The sequence below is a fragment of the Cydia splendana genome, chromosome 3 (assembly GCF_910591565.1).
Source record: "Cydia splendana chromosome 3, ilCydSple1.2, whole genome shotgun sequence".
NCBI classification, from domain to species: Eukaryota; Metazoa; Arthropoda; class Insecta; order Lepidoptera; family Tortricidae; genus Cydia; species Cydia splendana.
The window spans coordinates 16,196,270-16,216,349 of record NC_085962.1 but is presented as its reverse complement, the minus strand read 5'-3'; the positions used below and the strand labels follow the sequence as shown (position 1 = coordinate 16,216,349).

Sequence of the window (20,080 nt, the reverse complement as noted above, 5' to 3'; positions counted from 1 at the left end):
TCAACAAGATCTTTGACTTAAGATAGTACTCAGGGTCTGATGATGGAGCCGGAAGGTGGTCACCAGTACCAATCAACAATGCAATTAAACCACTTCGTGTTTAGGCTCGTTTTATTCGTCTCAACAAGATCTTTGACTTAAGATAGTACTCAGGGTCTGATGATGGAGCCGGAAGGTGGTCACCGGTACCAATCAACCATGCAACTAAACCACTTCGTGTTTGGGCTCGTTTGATTCGTCTCAACAAGATCTTTGGCACAAGATAATACTCAGGGTCTGATGATGGAGCCGGAAGGTGGTCAACGGTACCAATCAACCATGCAACTAAACCACTTCGTGTTTAGGCTCGTTTGATTCGTCTCAACAAGATCTTTGACACAAGATAGTACTCAGGGTCTGATGATGGAGCCGGCAGGTGGTCACCGGTACCAATCAACCATGCCACTAAACCACTTCGTGTTTAGGCTCGTTTTATTCGTTTCTATAAGATCTTTGACACAAGATAGTACTCAGGGTCTTATGTTGGAGCCGGAAGGTGGTCACCGGTACCAATCAACCATGCAACTAAACCAGTTCGTGTTTAGGCTCGTTTGATTCGTCTCAACAAGACCTTGGACACAAGATAGTACTCAGGATCTGATGATGGAGCTGGAAGGTGGCCACGGGTACCAGTCTACCATGTAACTGAACCACTTCGTGTTTGGGCTCGTTTGATTTGTCGCAACAAGATCTTTGACACAAGGTAGTACTGAGGGTCTGATGATGGATCCGGAAGGTGGTGACCGGTACCAATCAACCATGCAACTAAACCACTTCGTGTTTGGCTTCGTTCGATTCGTCGCAACAAGATCTTTGACACAAGTTAGTACTCAGGGTCTGATGATGGAGCTGGACTGTGGCCACGGGTACCAGTCTACCATGTAACTGAACCACTTCGTGTTTGGGCTCGTTTGATTTGTCGCAACAAGATCTTTGACACAAGGTAGTACTGAGGGTCTGATGATGGATCCGGAAGGTGGTCACCGGTACCAATCAACCATGCAACTAAACCACTTCGTGTTTGGCTTCGTTCGATTCGTCGCAACAAGATCTTTGACACAAGTTAGTACTCAGGGTCTGATGATGGAGCTGGACTGTGGCCACGGGTACCAGTCTACCATGTAACTGAACCACTTCGTGTTTGTGCTCATTTGATTCGTCGCAATAAGATGTTTGACACAAGATACTACTCAGGGTCTGATGATGGAGCTGATGATGATAGACAGGTACCCGTCGCCACCTTCGCGCTCCATCATCAGACCCTGAGTACTACCTTGTGTCAAAGATCTTGTTGAGATGAATAAAACGTGCCTAAACACGAAATGGTTTAGTTGCATGGTTGATTGGTACCGGTGACCACCTTCCGGCTCCAACATCAGACCCTGAGTTCTATCTTGTGTCAAAGATCTTGTTGAAACGAATAAAACGAGCCTAAACACGAAGTGGTTTAGTTGCATGGTTGATTGGTACCGGTGACCACCTTCCAGCTCCATCATCAGACTCTGAGTATCACCTAGTGTCAAAGATCTTGTTGAGACGAATCAAACGATCCTAAACACGATGTGGTTTAGTTGCATGGTTGATTGGTAATGGTACCTTCCAGCTCCATCATCAGAGCCTGAGTACTGTCTTGTGTCAAAGATCTTGTTGAGACGAATCAAACGAGCCCAAACACGAAGTTGTTTAGTTACATGATAGACTGGTACCCGTGGCCACCTTCCAGCTCCATCATCAGACCCTGTGTATCTTCAGTGTCAAAGATCTTGTTGAGACGAATCAAACGAGCCTAATCATGTTACTACATGGTTGATTGGTATCCGTGACCACCTTAATCATCATCAGATCCTCAGTACCAGTTCGTTTTTAAACCCTCGTTGATACAAACTTTACAACCTATAGGTACCAAATGCAATGACGAAACATGTAAATAAGCGAGTAGGTACCTATAATTTCTTTCGAGTAATATACCTTCATAAGTAAAAGTATGGGGCTATTCATAAATTACGTCGTTTCAAATGGGAGGAGTGGGGGGGGGGGGGTCTGGACATCGGATGATGGTAACATGACGTAGGAGGAAACAGATTCATCCGAAGCTTGATTTTTGGATGATTTGAGGGGTGGGGGGGGTCAAAAATCGTCAAAAATAGATGACGTAATTTATGAACAGCCCCTATGTACATTTGCACTGCATTTAGTATTTTCGTACTTACCAAATAACAGTTTTAGAACTTTAAAAGTTAAGTACAGTTAGTGTTGTTATGGTTGATTTCAATATGCTTCGCGAAGGATCAAGAATGTTTAATCCATCATTGTAGTGCGAGTGTGGTAGAAGGGATCGGCGTACTGAGCTCGCACGGCCTGCCGCAGCGCGTAAAATACCTAAACTCGCTCAACGCCGAAATGTAATAGCGCTCTTAAGTCGTCTAGTTTTTATCTCTTGTTTAACTTTAACAGCCTGTAGCTCCTAAAGTATTGATCGTAAAGTAAAAATAAACATAACCAAATTTGTAGGAAATTTAATGTAAAAATTTTTGTCCAAAGTAATTATAATGCTATTCGTACAGATATTCGAGATATGAGCAAAAATATGAAAAAAGGTACCTTCAACCCCCCTACACCCTCAGCACACACCCTACCCTCGAGGACTTTTAGTATGTTTATCTGGACACCACAAGGTATGCCTGTACCAATTTTCAAAACTACACGAATTATTTCCGCAGATTTTCTAATTTGCTTAGGCTATTGAGCGCATAACCAGGGAATTTGATACGGATGATATTCTATTTGTTTATATTTTTTTATTAATACGAATTTACAGTTTTGAAATCAAATCTAGGAGAGAGCTGCATCGTATATAAACCAGCATTTAGCTTTTCCGTCTCTTGTTTCAAGTAGCGAGTTGTTATTTGTGTTGGAAATTTTGTTAGTTACTATATTATATGAAATAAATGGATGAATTATGTATTAAAGTAAAATTCATAAAAATAAAGTTTCTATCTCAAGTATTAATTTGAAGTAAGTAATTTGATATTTAGTAGAAGATTCCACCTTTCAACTTTGCGAAATTTACCCCGTTTTTTTCATGAATACACAAAAGAATAATTTATTCGTAATAAAGATGTGATGAATTTTGATGTACCTACTTATAATAATAATATAATATAATTTATTTATTCAGATAACTAGGATCCATTGGGGTTAGGTACAGTGACTTAAAAATCTATTGTTAATATGTAAATGGTTACTTATGTAAATGGTTACACGAGTAGTCGTACATGGGTACGAAGGCGCGATTTGTCTGACGATAACTTAAGTAGGGAGGTACCTACTTCGTAGGTTGCTCGACATTAATGAAACTTGATTTAAATAAGGTATACCTGTAAATATTTTTTTAGTTCTAACTTCAGCAAAATATCAACATGGTCGCCGTGTGTGAGTCCTTATTTTGTGAAGCAATTTAATATCTTGAAAACTTGAAACCGTATATGGTTGCAATGTGTTAAGATATTATAGAACACATTTTACTAGCACGATATTTTTTATCAGAACCAGAGCTCAGTCATTTCCCGTTTAAGCTTGAATTCGATTTTCCGCGTTAATAGGCAGGCAAGAGTAAACCACTTTAAAGCAATTACCTCGACGCGGGCGCGGGTAATGAAATAAGTTACAAGTCTTCCTAACTACGACCGCCTATTCATTCCTCCTACCTTGCAAATAGAACCATAGCCTATGTTTAAGAGCCTCTGTAGCCTAGGTAGCAATCAAAGCAGGGGGCCGATTTTTGAATTTCGATCGCTCGATTTCGTATTCTCCCTTTAATAATATCTCCACTACTAAGTAGGCATTTAAGTTCTACTAATAGAATTGAAAACGAGTAGTCAATACCACTAGATTCTCAATTTCTATCGCTCGTATTTCAAAAATAGTTTTTGCCGTTTTCCGTATATTTTCAAGTTGCGAAATCGAGTGCTCGAAATTAAAAAATCGCCCCCATGGAGTGGCTACGATGGGTTCGAATCCCGGTAAGGGCATTTATTTGTGTGATGAACTTGGATATATGTTGTGTATTTACCTATCTATTGTATAATTAAATTACCCACAACACGAGCGTCTAGAACAGGTGCCTACTTAGCTAGACCAGAAACCTATGTATTGTCACAACACGAGCGTCTACATTTTTCAAATTTGTCGCCTTTACACCTAATAGGTACTTAAATTAGGTTGCCTGGCTAGGTATATTTGTTACCGTTAAGCTCGGTTTTTCTAGGATAGCGGAGCCGTCATATAGCGGCCGTCTCCATACAAAATAATACGGCTAAATATGGAAGTCGTAGTATTTTGTATGGAGACGGCCGCTATATGATGTCACCGCTATCCTAGGAAACCAGAGCTTAAAACACGAAGACGTTCATGTATCTTGCCGCTTAGCTGCAAATCGTCCGAGTAGGTTCATAGCCGTACGTGTCAGCGATAATGATCGAGGCGAAGATGAGCCGATCGGCGCAGCTGGTGTTGTGCGGGCTGTTGCTGGGCTGGGGGGCGCGCGCCGTGTTGGGCACGATGCCGCACGAGGCGGGCACGGCGGCCCCCGCGCCGTGCCCGCGCGCGCCGCCAGACGCGCAGCCGCAGGACGCGCGATACGCGCTGCGCGTCGCCGGAGAACCGGATTTGTTCCTGCCCGGAGAACTATACACTGGTAACTATATAACCTCTTTGTCTTATTCATGCCAGAGTATCAGGTTTATTTTGTTTCTAACGTTTTTTATTTTGGTTTTAATGCCAAACGTTCACCTTTGGCGAGTTGTTCATATTTTGGGGTAGGGAACTCGTATTTGAGACAAACCAGAAGTTAAACCGTACTTGTATATCCTGCAATTAATGTAAATCTTCATATTTCTTGTGGTTCTTTCTGGTAATATGACTGTTTTCAGTATCTCTGCTAGGCGTCGACAGCGGCACGGGCCTGTCGCCGTTCATTGGCTTCACGATGTGGGTGGAGCTCGATGAAGACAAGGGCTCCGACGCCACGCAGTCGCCGGCGCAGGCGGCCACCAACCACTCCGTTAGTGTTTGTTTACTTTGTTTACCTACATGCTTACTTTATATTCAATTCATACTGCTTCTTAAATCTTGCAAGTATATAGGTATTAGGTACACCCAGCTGTAGGGTTGCTCGCTATGTACCTATACTAGTAGGTATAATGATCGAATTTCCAAATCTGCAGCAACCCAGTCAGTCAATTGATTAAAATTTTCGGATTTTCTTATTTGTATCTTTTTATAAAGTACATACCTATCCCATAACATATTGTTGAGGTGAGAGTTTCTGTGGCTTGCGGATGGAATGGATGAGATTCAGGCATAGTCTAATAAAACATGGTCTTCTCTTCCCATGCAGGGTGACACAAGCCTACGTCACAATAACATTGCCACTTTATATAGCGCTATCGCATATTATCATATAGCGCTGTCGCATGATGACGTAGGCTTGTGTCAGTCACGTGACCACGAAAAGACGGGAAGAGAGAACCAGGCGGAGTATATTATTATACCATGGATTCAGGTATGTAATGAATGTTTATTAAGAAATTGTATTTCTTATACAGGGTGCCCAGTAATTAATGGACAACCTTCTAACCATCGACAGCCCATACAACCATTTCCAGTCGCCGTTACGACGCGGTGTTGACACATCTTGTGTCGACACCGTCTGTTTCGGTCACAATTCCAGTCGCAGAGTCGTCGCCGTGTCGACACAGTTACCAGAAATGGGGAAGGGTCGACACATGACACAAAGTGACATAAAGTGTGGTCGCCGTGTGCACACATTGTTTCGAGTTTGCGACTACTTTATGCCAAAATCATTCGTTCATTTTGTTCCTGTCAAATGGAAACTGTCATGAAACGAACAAACGTATGGAAAAATACTTAAATAAAAATAAGTGACATTAATACGCCATCTCTAAAACGGATTACAAGACGTAATTATATATTGTTTGCATTTATATTACAATGGGACTTAAATTATTATGGGGAATTAAACTGCTCGAGTGATTTGATAAACTAAGTGTAATATAATCAACGCGCCACCACATTGTTTTAGTTTAGCCGGAAATGAAATTGTTTACTTCTCAGTGCCTGTGTTCATAACTATATTATTTGAAGCATTTTTAGTACTTCGATGCGGTGTACCCTTGTTTTGCCGACAAACTTTTCATCGACTATTATTTCATCGACAACGATTCACCGAAACGTTAGTACTAGTAATATTGTTTGGCGTTATTTTGTTTCATATACTATTTATTTCAATTCTTCTTACTACGTAGAAATACTATTCTACGAATATTACTTGATCGCTAATTCGTTTCAAAATATTTTAATTGGCACAACTACTAAACATTGCAATTCATTTGTTCGACGTATTACTTTAATACATTTTTGTATGTCGTACTACACATTTATACATTTTTCTGTTGTAAGAATTTTAGATTTAGGTTAGGTTAGAACTGCGACCCCACACAGAAACGAACGGCTATCAAAGTCGGTTTGGTTTAGGTTAGGTTAGAACTGCGACCCCACACAGAAACCAACGGCTTTCAAAGTAGGTTTAGGTTAGGTTAGAACTGCGACCCCACACAGAAACGAACGGCTTTTAAAGTAGGTTTAGGTTAGGTTAGAATTGCGACCCCACACAGAAACGAACGGCTTTCAAAGTAGGTTTAGGTTAGGTTAGTATTGCGACCCCACACAGAAACGAACGGCTTTTAAAGTAGGTTTATGTTCGGTTAGAATTGCGACCCCACACAGAAACGAACGGCTTTCATAGTAGGTTTAGGTTAGGTTAGAACTGCGATCCCACACAGAAACGAACGGCTATCAAAGTAGGTTTAGGTTAGGTTAAAACTGCGACCCCACACAGAAACGAACGGCTTTCAAAGTAGGTTTAGGTTAGGTTAGAACTGCAACCCCACACAGAAACAAACGGCTTTCAAAGTAGGTTTAGCTTAGGTTAGAACTGCGACCCCACACAGAAACGAACGGCTATCAAAGTAGGTTTAGGTTAGGTTAGAACTGCGACCCCACACAGAAACGAACGGCTTTCATAGTAGGTTTAGGTTAGGTTAGAACTGCAACCCCACACCGAAACAAACGACTTTCAAAGTAGGTTTAGCTTAGGTTAGAACTGCGACCCCACACAGAAACGAACGGCTATCAAAGTAGGTTTAGGTTAGGTTAGAACTGCGACCCCACACAGAAACGAACGGCTTTCATAGTAGGTTTAGGTTAGGTTAGAACTGCGACCCCACACAGAAACGAACGGCTATCAAAGTAGGTTTAGGTTAGGTTAGAACTGCGACCCCACACAGAAACGAATGGCTTTCAAAGTAGGTTTAGGTTAGGTTAGAACTGCGACCCCACACAGAAACGAACGGCTTTCAAAGTAGGTTTAGCTTAGGTTAGAACTGCGACCCCACACAGAAACGAACGGCTATCAAAGTAGGTTTAGGTTAGGTTAGAACTGCTACCCCATACAGAAACGAACGGCTTTCATAGTAGGTTTAGGTTAGGTTAGAACTGCGACCCCACACAGAAACGAACGGCTATCAAAGTAGGTTTAGGTTAGGTTAGAACTGCGACCCCACACAGAAACGAACGGCTATCAAAGTAGGTTTAGGTTAGGTTAGAACTGCGACCCCACATAGAAACGAACGGCTTTCATAGTAGGTTTAGGTTAGGTTAGAACTGCGACCCCACACAGAAACGAACGGCTATCAAAGTAGGTTTAGGTTAGGTTAAAACTGCGACCCTACACATAAATGAACGGCTTAAATGATTGTTACCAACCTATTTATAATTTACCCAAAATGAAAATGGCAGCCTTGTAAAATTATATCTTCAAACTTAGAGCGCAAACTTAAAATTGCCGCTTTCTCAAAATTATGCATGTCCAGAAAAACAATTTTATATCTTAAACTACCCACATAGCTATAATCGCGCAGAGTGAGCCGTGTGAGCCGACTGACGTGACTGCTTTTAGTTTCGATAACGAAATATTACAAATTGAAATTATTTTACGCGTAATAAATTTTATTAAATACAATCCAAAATGAAATAAGAAAACCCGTAAAGAAATACCACGATATAAACTAAATGCAAAATAACTCAAGTACCAATTAAAAGTCCCCGATTTAAATTTACTAGTATCGATTCTTCGACGCAATAACTTGTCGATGAAATGAAAATACTTGAAACGTTGTCTTCGAAATAACATTCGATGAAATGTCTGTCGGCAATTCAAGGGTAAACCACTTCGATGCGTATACTATACTTAAATAACAGAAATAACGCTTTACATACTACGAAACTTGTTAATTATGATGTATAAATATGGTTTAAGGCTGAGAAATATTGCAGTCACAAAGTAGTAGCAATGTTTCGACTTTGTGTCGACTCTGTGTTGACACATGACACGCGCTGTCAAAAGTAATAACAAAGTTACTGGTATGTTACTGGATTTGCAAAATGGCTCCTTGTGTTGATTTGTTTTCAGATATTCTCAAAGTGTAAAAATGCCGTGGTCAGAGATGGGCATTAATCGATTAACTGTTTATTCGACTAATTAATGGAATAAAAAAAGTTAATTCTCAAATTTTAATCGCGATTAGTTTAGTCGACCTAACATACATTGAAATTGAATTAATCTGAATATTAATCGAATAAATTATCGATTAAATCTCGATTGAAAGTTGACAGGGGGCCATTTTTGTACGTAAAAATAATAGAAATGTCTTGCATGCAGATGGTAGCAAAACACTTTGTCATAAAAGTCGAGATGGGTGTCGATATATAGGTTTTAGGGAGTGCCAATTTCGAAAATAATGACCATTTTGGAATCCGAAATGGCGGCTATGCACTGTGTCATAAAAGTCGTCATGGATATCGTTTTATACGTTTTAGGGGGCCCCAATTTTGAAAATGATGACCATTTTGGATTTCAAGATGGCGGCCATGCACTATGCCATAAAAGTCGTCATGGGTGTCGTTTTATAGGTTTTAGGGGGCGCAGATTTCGAAAATGATGACCATTTTGGATTCCAAGATGGCGGCCATGCACTATGTCATAAAAGTCGTCATGGATGTCGTTTTATAGGTTTTAGGGGGCCCCGATTTAGAAAATGATGACCATTTTGAAATCCAAAATGGCGGCCATGCACTATGTCATAAAAGTCGTCATGGGTGTCGTTTTATAGGTTTTGGGGGGCGCAGATTTAGAAAATGATAACCATTTTGGATTCCAAAATGGCGGCCATGCACTATGTCATAAAAGTCGTCATGGGTGTCGTTTTATAGGTTTTAGGGGGCGCAGATTTCGAAAATGATGACCATTTTAGATTCCAAGATGGCGGCCATGCACTATGTCATAAAAGTCTTCATGGATGTCGTTTTATAGGTTTTAGGGGGCCCCGGTTTAGAAAATGATGACCATTTTGACATCCAAAATGGCGGCCATGCACTATGTCATAAACGTCGTCATGGATGTCGTTTTATAGGTTTTAGGGGGCGCAGATTTCGAAAATGATAACCATTTTGGAATCCAAAATGGCGGCCATGCAGTATGTCATAAAAGTCGTCATGGCTATCGTTTTATAGGTTTTAGGGAGCGCAGATTTCGAAAATAATAACTATTTAGGAATCCAAGATGGCCGCCATGCACTATGTTAAAAGTCGTCATGGATGTCGTTTTATTGGTCATGGTCATCAATTTCGAAATCTGCACACCTGTTTCAAATAAGGTATCGGTAGATGCATCCTAGTAAGTCAACAACATCTATATCTACTATCGAAATGTACTTTTGATAGTACTTATGTAGTAGTACGAAATGTAATCTGAAAGGAATCAAGTAATATATATTCCTGTACCTAATGAAGAATCGACATTGATTTCTATTACTAGTAATTATAGTATTCGAAAAATTGATTCCTGATTCCTCAAATGGAATTGTACTTAGTAATTCGGTATTGTTAGATTACAAAGTAATCTAGGAATCGGTAATCAGATTACAAAGTAATTTCAAGTAATCGTGGAATCAGGAATCAATTACGAAATGCCCATCTCAGACTAAGTAGCACCGCATTCAATTGATCTGTTTGGCGAACCGCGAGTTCACAGTTCGGGGCGAACTACTATATGTATAGGTTTTAGGGTGTGCAGAATTCGAAAATGATGACCATTTTGGAAACCAAGATGTCTACCGTACACTTTGTCATAAAAGTCGTCATGGATCTCGATTTATAGGTATTAGGGAGTGGAGAATTCGAAAATTATGACCGTTTTAGAATCTAAGATGTCTGCCGTGCACGTTGGTTATGGTCATCATTTTCGAATTCTACTCTTCCTAACACCTATAAATCAACATCCATGACGACTTTTATGACAAAGTGCACGGCAGTTATCTTGGATTCCAAACTGGTCATCATTTTCGAAATCGGCACTTCCTAAAACCTATAAAACGATATTCATGACGACTTTTATGACAAAATACGTAGCCGCCATCTTGGATTATAAAATGATCATCGTTTTCGAATTCTGCACTCCCTAAAACCTATAAATCGACATCCGTGACGACGCAAGTTATCTTTATTTTCAGATCTAACAAATTGCTACAGAATACAAAGGACAAAAAAGAACCGAGGAGGTAATGAAACAAGCAAAAATACAGATGATTCCTCGACGCAATTGGGTGATTCTTAAATTGTGTCCAGATTTTTTTGTCATAAAATTTCATTTCATTTTTATCATAAAATTGTTTTTATTTTTCACATATTACTCTCACAAGTTCCGTGACATTTCGACCTTGTAATTTTTTAAGTAAATGTTTTTGTTTATCTATGAGGATCTCACTAGAATAATATAATCAAGGTATGTTTATATTTGATGATTGAAATAGTAACGCAAAGAAAATATATATTTGTGTCTTATATTCCTGCCGAAGACTTTTATTTTACCTTTTCCTTCTACACAAGTTTGGCCAAGTAATAAGAATTTAGGGCTTTCAATTTTATTTTGACTTCTACAACAGTAAAGCTACGAGGCCATGTTTGGTATCGTTTTCGTATAAATTCGCAGTACCAAATTTACTTAAGGTATCACATTGACACTATTCCGAAGTAAAAACATATAAACTTATTAAAATACTTTCTTTTAAACTCCTCTTCACGCTTAAACTGCTGAACAGTTTTAATTTAAATTTGGTACACATATATTTTGAGTCCCGAGACAGGACATAATAAGTTATCTCAAAAATCATCCTTTAAAGGTGTGAAATGAGGTGTAGGGGGGAATTCAGAATTGACTTCTTGAAGTTAATACTGTTTAAGTTTAGGTTTGAAGTCATGTTTTTTTATCATTTTTAACTAAATCAAAGATGTAGACCATCCCAAATTTCATATAAATCGGTTCAGCGGTTATTGATTTCCCGTACAAATTTCCACGCCACTTTTCACATCTTCAAAAGATGATTTTGGTTATAAGATCTATCCTATGTCCTGTTCCGGGACGCAAACTATTTCTATACCAAATTTCAACGAAATCGGTTCAGCGGTTAAGCGTCAAGAGGAGTTTCAAAAAAACCGGCCAAGTGCGAGTCGGACTCGCGTATTAAGGGTTCCGTACATTAAGTCCGACTCGCGCTTGACTGCACATTTCTAATATTGTTTGTTTGTGCTTACGAATAAATCTATTCTATTCTATACATACAGACGCACGAGTGATCCTATAAGGGTTCCGTTTTTTCCTTTTGAGGTACGGAACCCTAAAAAGATTTTTTTTATTTTGTGGAATGGTGTCAATGTGATACCTTAAATGGATTCAGCACCCCAGATTTATACGAAAACGATACCAAACACGGCCCAGCACCTTCACTGATATAGATATATCAAGATAAAATTGAGAGCCCTAAATAAACTTTCAAGAGCGGATATCTCAAAAACTATTAAACATATCGAAAAAATTGACTGAATAAACTTGTAACAAATTAAATTAACTTTCATTTTGTATAAGTGGCCATGTCGCTGAGATGCATAGTTTCCGAGATATAATCGAAAAACCGGAAAATGAATCTCTCCCCCCCCCCGCTCAAGGGCTACGGCCGGGGACTTTTGATATATTCACCTCTTAACTTGTCAAACCGAGTTACGGAGTCAAAAATTGTGTTCCGAGCATTTCCCTCTACAACTTTTGGAGCATTCGTTGCCTGAAATGAAATGAAATTGAAATGAAATGAAATGAAATTTATTATTCATAACGCACAGTTATAGGTCAATACATAATGGGATTATTTTACATTTTGTATATTTGATACATACTTAATTACATTAGTTTTTATTATTATAATGCAAGAGGTAGATTGAAAAAATCTTGGTAATTATAGAAATTATTTTCCTCAAGCCATGTCTTCAGCCTAATTTTAAAGCTTTGGACGGATGCTGCATTTCTTACCTTGACCGGCAACCGATTATACACGGAGGGGCCCAGGTAGTAAACGGATTTTTCCGTTTTGGCAAGTTTGTGCGAGATTGTACTTAGTCTATCTTCGTGTTTATTGCTGCGCAAGCCATAATTTGGATTCGTACCCCTGCGCTTGAATTCATCGATGTGTCCATAAGTGAACACGGCCACTTGGTACAGATATAAGCAAGGCAGGGGTAGTATATGAAATTCCTTAAACAGCTCGCGTGCTGAGGCGTCTCCAGACACGCCGGCCATCGCTCGAACTGCTCTCTTTTGCATCGAGAACACTCGCTGCCATTCCGAGGATCGGCCCCATAGCTCGGTGCCGTACGTTAGCAGCGAGTGGACCGTTGCGAAATAACATTCGCGCACCGTCGCTCGCCCGGCTGTGCTCGCCAGCCGCCGCAGCGCGAAGCATGCGCTCCCGAGCCGGCCGCACATCTCATCTATGTGAGTGTCCCACACCAGGGCGCCATCAAGGTAGAAGCCGAGGAGACGCGTGCACGTCACATGCTGTATCTGGGCATCGCCCGCACTTACCTTCAGGTTCCGTGTTGGATGCCCATTGAGTTTGAACGTGATAAAGCACGTTTTCTCTTTGTTGAGTGCTAAGCCGTTCGACTTAAACCAGTCCTGTAGCTGCCCCACAACGCTGTTGAGAGCTCCCTCCAACTCTCGTGCAGATGGCGTGCTCACCACGGCTGTGACATCGTCGGCGTACATGTATATACTTGCGCCATTTATTGCCCGTGGTAGGTCGTTTAGGAGCAAGCTAAACAACGTGTTGGATAGACAGGATCCCTGCGGAACGCCCATTAAGTTTTGCATCTCTGCAGACGAGATTTGCCCATTTTCGCCACAGACTACTTGAGTTCGCTCGGTCATAAAAGACAGCAGCAGGCTCAGGGCCGGTCCGCGGATTCCACAGTGGTCGAGCTTCTCGGCGACGAGCGAGTGGTCAGCCGTGTCGAACGCGCGCGACAGGTCGCAGCAGATGACTGCGACGTGGCGGCCCGTCTCGCGCGCGCGCAACACGTCACGCACCACCTCTCGCACTAAGTCGGTGGTGGAGCGGCCCTGGCGGTAAGCGTACTGGCAGTCGGACAACACGTTCCGAGGGAACCAAAACTCTAGTATCCTTTTGTTCAGTCCGACCTCAAAACATTTGCTAGGGCCTGGCACCAGCGAAATTGGGCGATATGACTTCATGATGGATTTTTGGCCTTTGCCTTTGTAAAGCGGACATATTTTTACTTTTTTTAGGCCGTCCGGGTATATTCCAGATTTCATGCAGTCATTAAATAGATGCGAGAGTACGAAGCTAATAGCAAAACCGGTCTGCTTAAGAAGGCTAGCGGATAGCCCGTAGATGTCCGTGCTGTTTTTAGGGGCAATCGCGGTTTTCAGGATGATATTGATTTCTTCGGGCGTAAAAGGTAGTAATCTGATAGAAGTATCGCTAGCGTCACGCCACTCGGCCATGGCGGCACGACATCGCGCGCAGGCCGGGACAGGCGCGCCGCACACGGCCGCCGCCGTCACGAATTCGCGGTTCACGGCGTCCACCAGCTGCTGTTTCGACGCGAACGGTTTCCCGTCGGTGTCGCGAAGCAGGTCCGTGTAATCGACGCGCTCGCGTGGCTTCCTAGCTAACTCCATGTTTATTGCCCTCCACATGGCCTTGCTTTTATTGGGGTTGCTATTTATGAAAGAATTAAAGAAATCCATTCGCTTGGTCTTTAGTTTATGGCTGTATGAAACCTGTAATTTGACTAGGGTTTCGTTTATAGTACAGCTACCGGGGATATTTTTTGTAACTTGTATAAAGTCGAATAATAATAACTTAAGATTATAAACTTCTGAATCTATCCATGGCCTGCTATTTAAATAAACCTTGGTATTTTTTATCGGGATATGTATATTCAGAAGGTTGACTATTATGCGTAACACCGCTTCAGTGAATCGTCTGCAGTCGCCTTTATATCTGCTCACAATGACTTGCCAGTCAATTGATGCCAACGCGTTTACAAAAGAGATCTTATTGTTATTACTATAAACTCGCCTTTTTATCATCAACGGCGCCGTAGGCCGTGCGACGAGACGAGGCGCGATCAGTCGCTGAGCCATATGGTCGCTCAAGTTGGTGCACACGCACGCTGCGGACACACGGCCGTCGCGGATATTGGAGTATGCATGGTCCAACAGTGTGGCACTGTCGCCCTCTATCCTTGTAGCGTGCTCCACGTACTGGCTAAACCCATGGGCTGATAGAATGTCACTCACTCACTCTCACTGACCTAAGTAGCTTATTGCTTTTTTTTTAAAACTTTTCTGTAAAAGGTTGACGGGTGTTGGGTGTTTATATGGTTTCGGTCGATTATTATCATTTGCATTGCCCATGATGACTTACTAGAATTACGAGCACACGAGACACTAATAGTAGTTTGACAAACCTTGGTTTTCAAGAGGTATTTTATATTGACATTTGCTGTCACAAATTTGCTGTCAGATTTAGTCGCAAACCGCACGCAAAGTGCACACAAATGTGTCGACACCTTGTTACGGAAAAGTGTAGACACGGCGACGACACTTTGTTTCGAAACAATTCTAGACACATTGTGTGGACTCTGTTACGACACATCTGACATTTAGTTACCACTTTGTGATTCTGCGACTGGAATGGTTATATGGGAGGGCACCTTAGGCTGGTCCAGAAAATGCACTTATAGGTCTAGTAAAATTTTCGTGGTTTTCGAGATAATCAATGTCATAACTGCGCTGGAAAAGGGTACTTTAAATTACCGCAATTTAGGTTTATCCTACGCTAAAAATAACAAACAGTTTCATGAGAGAGATAAAATATTAGCATAACTAAAAGGGTAGTTAGGAATTAGGCAATTTAGGTTTACCCTATACTGAAATTATGATTATTATAGAAAGAGACAAAGCATAAATAAATGCAAAAATATATGATAAGGGTATTTGGGAACGAGCAGATTTCAGTTTACCCAAAACTTAAAACATGCACACTCGCGTGTAGATGTTTAGGTATGCGACCACACATATCAATATCATTTCCTCTTCCAAGCGTATACTTACTGTTATGACACTCAATAAATCTCTTTCTTACAGTCGCTAGGATCCTTCCAGGCGTACGATGCCCAGACAAAACAGCATGAATTATGTTTCCCCGCGGTGGACAATGCTACTGCGCATCCGAAGACAGAGATACAAGTTAGTAATAGTAACCATAAATTCCTAGGTATAGAAATTTGGCTTCATTTCACTCATAGGTAAAATACATACATAAGGGGTAGGTACAAATGGATATGCTGTTTATTCGATTTATACCGTTCATGGTATACACTTTTACATCGCTCGATTCCGTTGTCCAATTCGCTCGCTCTTGCAATAGGAAGTTTATGTATATTTTTCCACGCTTCGTTCATGCCAGGTAATCTGGAGCGCGCCGTTGCGCGCCGTAGACCTGTGCCTGCGCCTGTGTGCGCGCGTCGAGCCGGCTAACGACAAGGGGGGGTGGTCGGTTCTCACGCGCAAGCTCTGTGCGGCCTACGCAGCGCCCGCCAGCTTCACACGGCAGCCGCCGATATTAGAACCGTGCTGTGCGTGCGATGAGGCCAAATACGAGGTAGAAATCTTAATCTTAATGTCTTCTAGACTTTTACTTAGGTAGGTACTTAATGACGTAAATCTGAACTTAGTGATCAAAACTCATACCAGGACCACCAGTTAGACCACGATACTATGCCTTGACTTCAAATCACGTTCGACAGTTTCATAAAATGCCTCATTGGGTCAGCATGGCTCACGGTAGATAGCTGAATGTGAACCGTTTTGTTTAAAGTCTAAATCATTTTGGGATTTACAAACTAAATACTAATTTTTGTGTACCTACTTCAATTGTCTATCGGAGAGATTCACTAAGTACCTACTTCGCCAATTAAAAAAATTCGACCGAGTAAGTACTTCAATGCAAATAGGAGCCCTACGTTATTTATTTTCGAAGTTTTCTTATTTTATAGTTTACTTACTTAACTTATTGTATTGTGAAGTAACGCAAAGGTAAACTGGCCATTTGATGATACCTATACAGGTAACCTTTGAAGGGCTATGGTCCCGCAACACGCATCCGCGCGAATTTCCACCGGAGGGCGCGCGTGCGCACTTCAGCGACGTCATCGGCGCCTCTCACACCGCTCAGTACCGCGTGTGGCAGGAGGGACGTGTAGCCAGCGCTGGGTTCAGGCGACTGGCCGAAGACGGTGCCACTACGGCTTTGGAAAAAGAGCTGAAGGCTGAGGTAAGAGATGCCTAGGTACATATCATTGTAGCTTCTCAAACTGCGTGGCAAACGCTGCGACTGATCAAACGGTGCTACTACGGCTTTGGAAAAAGAGGTGAGAGCCGGGGTGAGAGATTCATGTCATCGTATTCTCTCTCACCGTGTGTGGCAGGAAGGGACGTGTTGCTTGCGCTGGGCTCAGGCGACTGGCTGAAGACGGTGACACTGGGTGACACTAATATGGCTACGGAAAAAGAGTTGAAGGCTGAGGTAAGGTAAAAGTCGGATGAGTGTGAACCTGTTCCAATAATTACATATGTTTTACTTTTCGGGTTAAAAACTCCTTGGAGTCATCGTTCATTTGGTGATTGTTCGCAGAGTGACCACATCCGCACAATAATTAAAGCCCGCGGCATATCGTGGCAGCAGGTGGCCGGCACGGGATCGCCCAGCACCTTCGCCGTGTTCCGAGTGGACGCCAAACACCACCTCGTGTCTCTGGCCGCTAAACTAGCGCCGTCCCCAGATTGGATAGTTGGCGTGTCTGCTCTGGAGCTCTGTAATGCAAACTGTACCTGGAGCACATCTGCTACGTTGCCACTTTATCCGTATGACGCTGGGACTGACAGTGGTATTGCCTATACGGTGAGATTCTACTAAACGTTGCGAGTGGACGGATGATAATAATACTATGAGAGTGAGTGAAGAATGGATTCCGAATGTGATAAATTGATATCAATTGTCGTGTTGGTTGGTTGGTTGAGGTTGATTGAAGAAGACGAAACAAAAATGGAATGAAAAGTGCATTTTTTTTCTACTCGTCCATTTTATGGTTGAATTAAGACTAAAACCAAACTATAATCGCATGATACGTACTTTTCACTATGGAGGCCCGACTCAACTATAATGACTTCATTATGAAACGCTTTAGTGAACTCTAATGCATTTGACAATCAACGTCTCGCTGCGGTCAAGAGGACAGAACCAAAGGATAGAAAAAAGACATCAGCAAGATTCTTTTTAATGAAAAGGCGCTCGTTGATGCCTTTTTTTCTATCCTTGTATCTACTGAGATACTTACCTAATTTTGTTTCATTATTTAGTTTGTATACTACTATACAGTGTAGTTTATATTATAGTAAACATGTGTTTGTGTCAGTCCCGGCGGCAACCGTCGGTGCCGGCGGCGCCGGTGCGCGCGCTCCGGCCGGACTGGCCGCGCGACGCGCGCTCGCCCTTCTTCAGCGCCACGGGCGAGATGCGGCCCTACGCGCGCCTGCGGCTCAACCGACTGCGTCTCTATGAGAAGAGCTGCGACGGCACTGGTTAGTGACGTTGGTGTTACGAACAGTTTATGTCTAGCCGGTGGCGTGCTGAACGGTCGCCGATTTACAGCACTTTGTCGAGGTGCGGCTTTTTTTTCCTATTGAGCCATAAAATGGTTTTTATACTACGTATGTATGTTTGTGTGTACCTATTATTTTTTCTCGTAGGCCATTTTAGCCAATTTTGATAAACGAGGTTTCAATCTATTAGTTTTTTTTTCTTTCAAATAAAAGTAGGTACCTAATGACGTTACGGCGCCATCGGGCCCAGTTTATTGCGCCAGTTTCCAGCTGTGATGTCACCTTTTCAGAATTTTGTATCAGGTTTTTGTCCCCTTGCTGGGTACAGTAATGTGACGCGTTGCGTAGCGAACAGCATATCAACCGAAGACCAAGGTCTTACGCGAGGGCAACGAAACGCACGCTGTCGCGTACCGCATGCATTTGTTTTATCCAATGTATAGGTAGTCGGCGGTCAGCGTTAGCGTCAAGCGTGCACGCTCGGGGAGTAAATTTCCGTGGCCAATATAGTAATCTTAAACGCATTTCTACGATTTATTGGTGTATCAGGCGGGCCGAGTCCGGAGCACAAATCGGAGCTGGGCGCGTCTGGCGCGTGCACGACGCACACGTGGGGCGCGTGGTCGGCGTGCAGCGTCACGTGCGGGGAGGGCCGCGCGGCGCGCCAGCGCTACTACATGTGGCCGGCGCGTGCGCGCAAGGAGGCGTGCCGCGCGCAGCTCACCGACCACCGCAAGTGCCGCGGCCCGAGGATGCACTGCAGGTACCTATGTCACAAACAAGTAGAACTTTTGGTAGCCTGCGAAGCTACTGGTCTTTACATACTTCCTACCCTCTAGGATTAAGTTCACTTTTCAGTACTTTGGAGGACAATTTCTCCCAATAGGTTGAGTTTGGGCAGCTAAAAAAATACGTGTCTGTTATTTTAGTTAGACTAAGGGTTGGTTGCACCAAACTGTTCGTATTGTTAAAGAGTTCGCTAAATTTTTATGTATGGAAAGGTTCATAGTAAAGCGCCGGGGCGCGCCAGCTGACGTTGATCAGTCTGTCAAATGTGGTTGGTGCAACTGGCCCTAAAACGTGCTGTAAAATGGCAAACATAAATCATAAATATTACAGAGCAATAAGCGACTACGAGCCGGACCCGGCGGAGTCATCCGGGCCGTGCGCTGTGACTCAATGGTCGGAGTGGTCCCCGTGCGAGGGCTGCGGCGTCCGCGCGCGTACGCGCCACTACGTCGTGCCGCGCGCGCACAAGCGCTGCCACATTGGGTTCAAGGCGCGCACCGTGCTTAGCCAGGCGCTGCCCTGTGATGCTGGCCCTTGTCACAGGTTTGTCATATGATTATTGATTATGCTATCTAGGTACAGTCAAAGAATTTAATTTCCTACCCATTTTGTACTTTGTTTTAGCGACTTCATATTGATTGTCATTGTGCAAGGTACGAAATGAGTCTGAAATTAAATTCTTTGACTGTAGGTCAGGTACAGTACAGTACACTTTACGAAGACGGTTTTGCGGTAGACGGTAGACAGGCAGAATATGCGCTGTTGTTTTTCAGAAGAAGGCAGTTTAGTACGAGACGAAATCTATCTATGTAATAGTTCTAATATCTCTCCGGTCAGCCATAATGTCATTGATAACTTTTCCACTATAAGCACAGATTATATAACAGTTCTTACGAACAGATACTTATCTCTCAAAGAAAACGCAAATACCTACCGTTTTGATACCTACACAAAAATACAATGGAGTGACCTTCAGCGCGCCGCTCCCCGCACCGCGCGCACCGGCATAACGCTAGGGTTGCTGACGCTTAGAAATAATAAATAAATACCTAATTTTAAACAGCGGAATTCTAAATCTTAAATTATACCTAA

General features: G+C 42.4%; 1 protein-coding gene and 1 long non-coding RNA gene across 3 annotated transcripts in view; one reads left to right on the top strand and one right to left on the bottom strand.

Moving 5' to 3' along the window:
* Window positions 1-20,080, bottom strand: part of LOC134789402 (uncharacterized) — a 368,254-nt gene that overhangs the window by 161,071 nt on the left and 187,103 nt on the right. The gene's annotated exons all lie outside the window — the stretch shown is intronic.
* LOC134806786 (spondin-1-like) overlaps window positions 4,492-20,080 on the top strand; it is a 29,277-nt gene continuing 13,688 nt past the window's right edge. For both annotated transcript variants that reach the window (XM_063780138.1, XM_063780139.1), the window contains exons 1-9: window positions 4,492-4,735; window positions 4,971-5,101; window positions 15,683-15,784; window positions 16,005-16,199; window positions 16,665-16,871; window positions 17,232-17,498; window positions 18,013-18,178; window positions 18,749-18,962; window positions 19,319-19,531. In XM_063780138.1, the coding sequence (XP_063636208.1) occupies window positions 4,513-4,735; window positions 4,971-5,101; window positions 15,683-15,784; window positions 16,005-16,199; window positions 16,665-16,871; window positions 17,232-17,498; window positions 18,013-18,178; window positions 18,749-18,962; window positions 19,319-19,531 (1,718 nt within the window). In that variant the 5' untranslated portion in view covers window positions 4,492-4,512. The remainder of the gene's footprint in view (window positions 4,736-4,970; window positions 5,102-15,682; window positions 15,785-16,004; window positions 16,200-16,664; window positions 16,872-17,231; window positions 17,499-18,012; window positions 18,179-18,748; window positions 18,963-19,318; window positions 19,532-20,080) is intronic.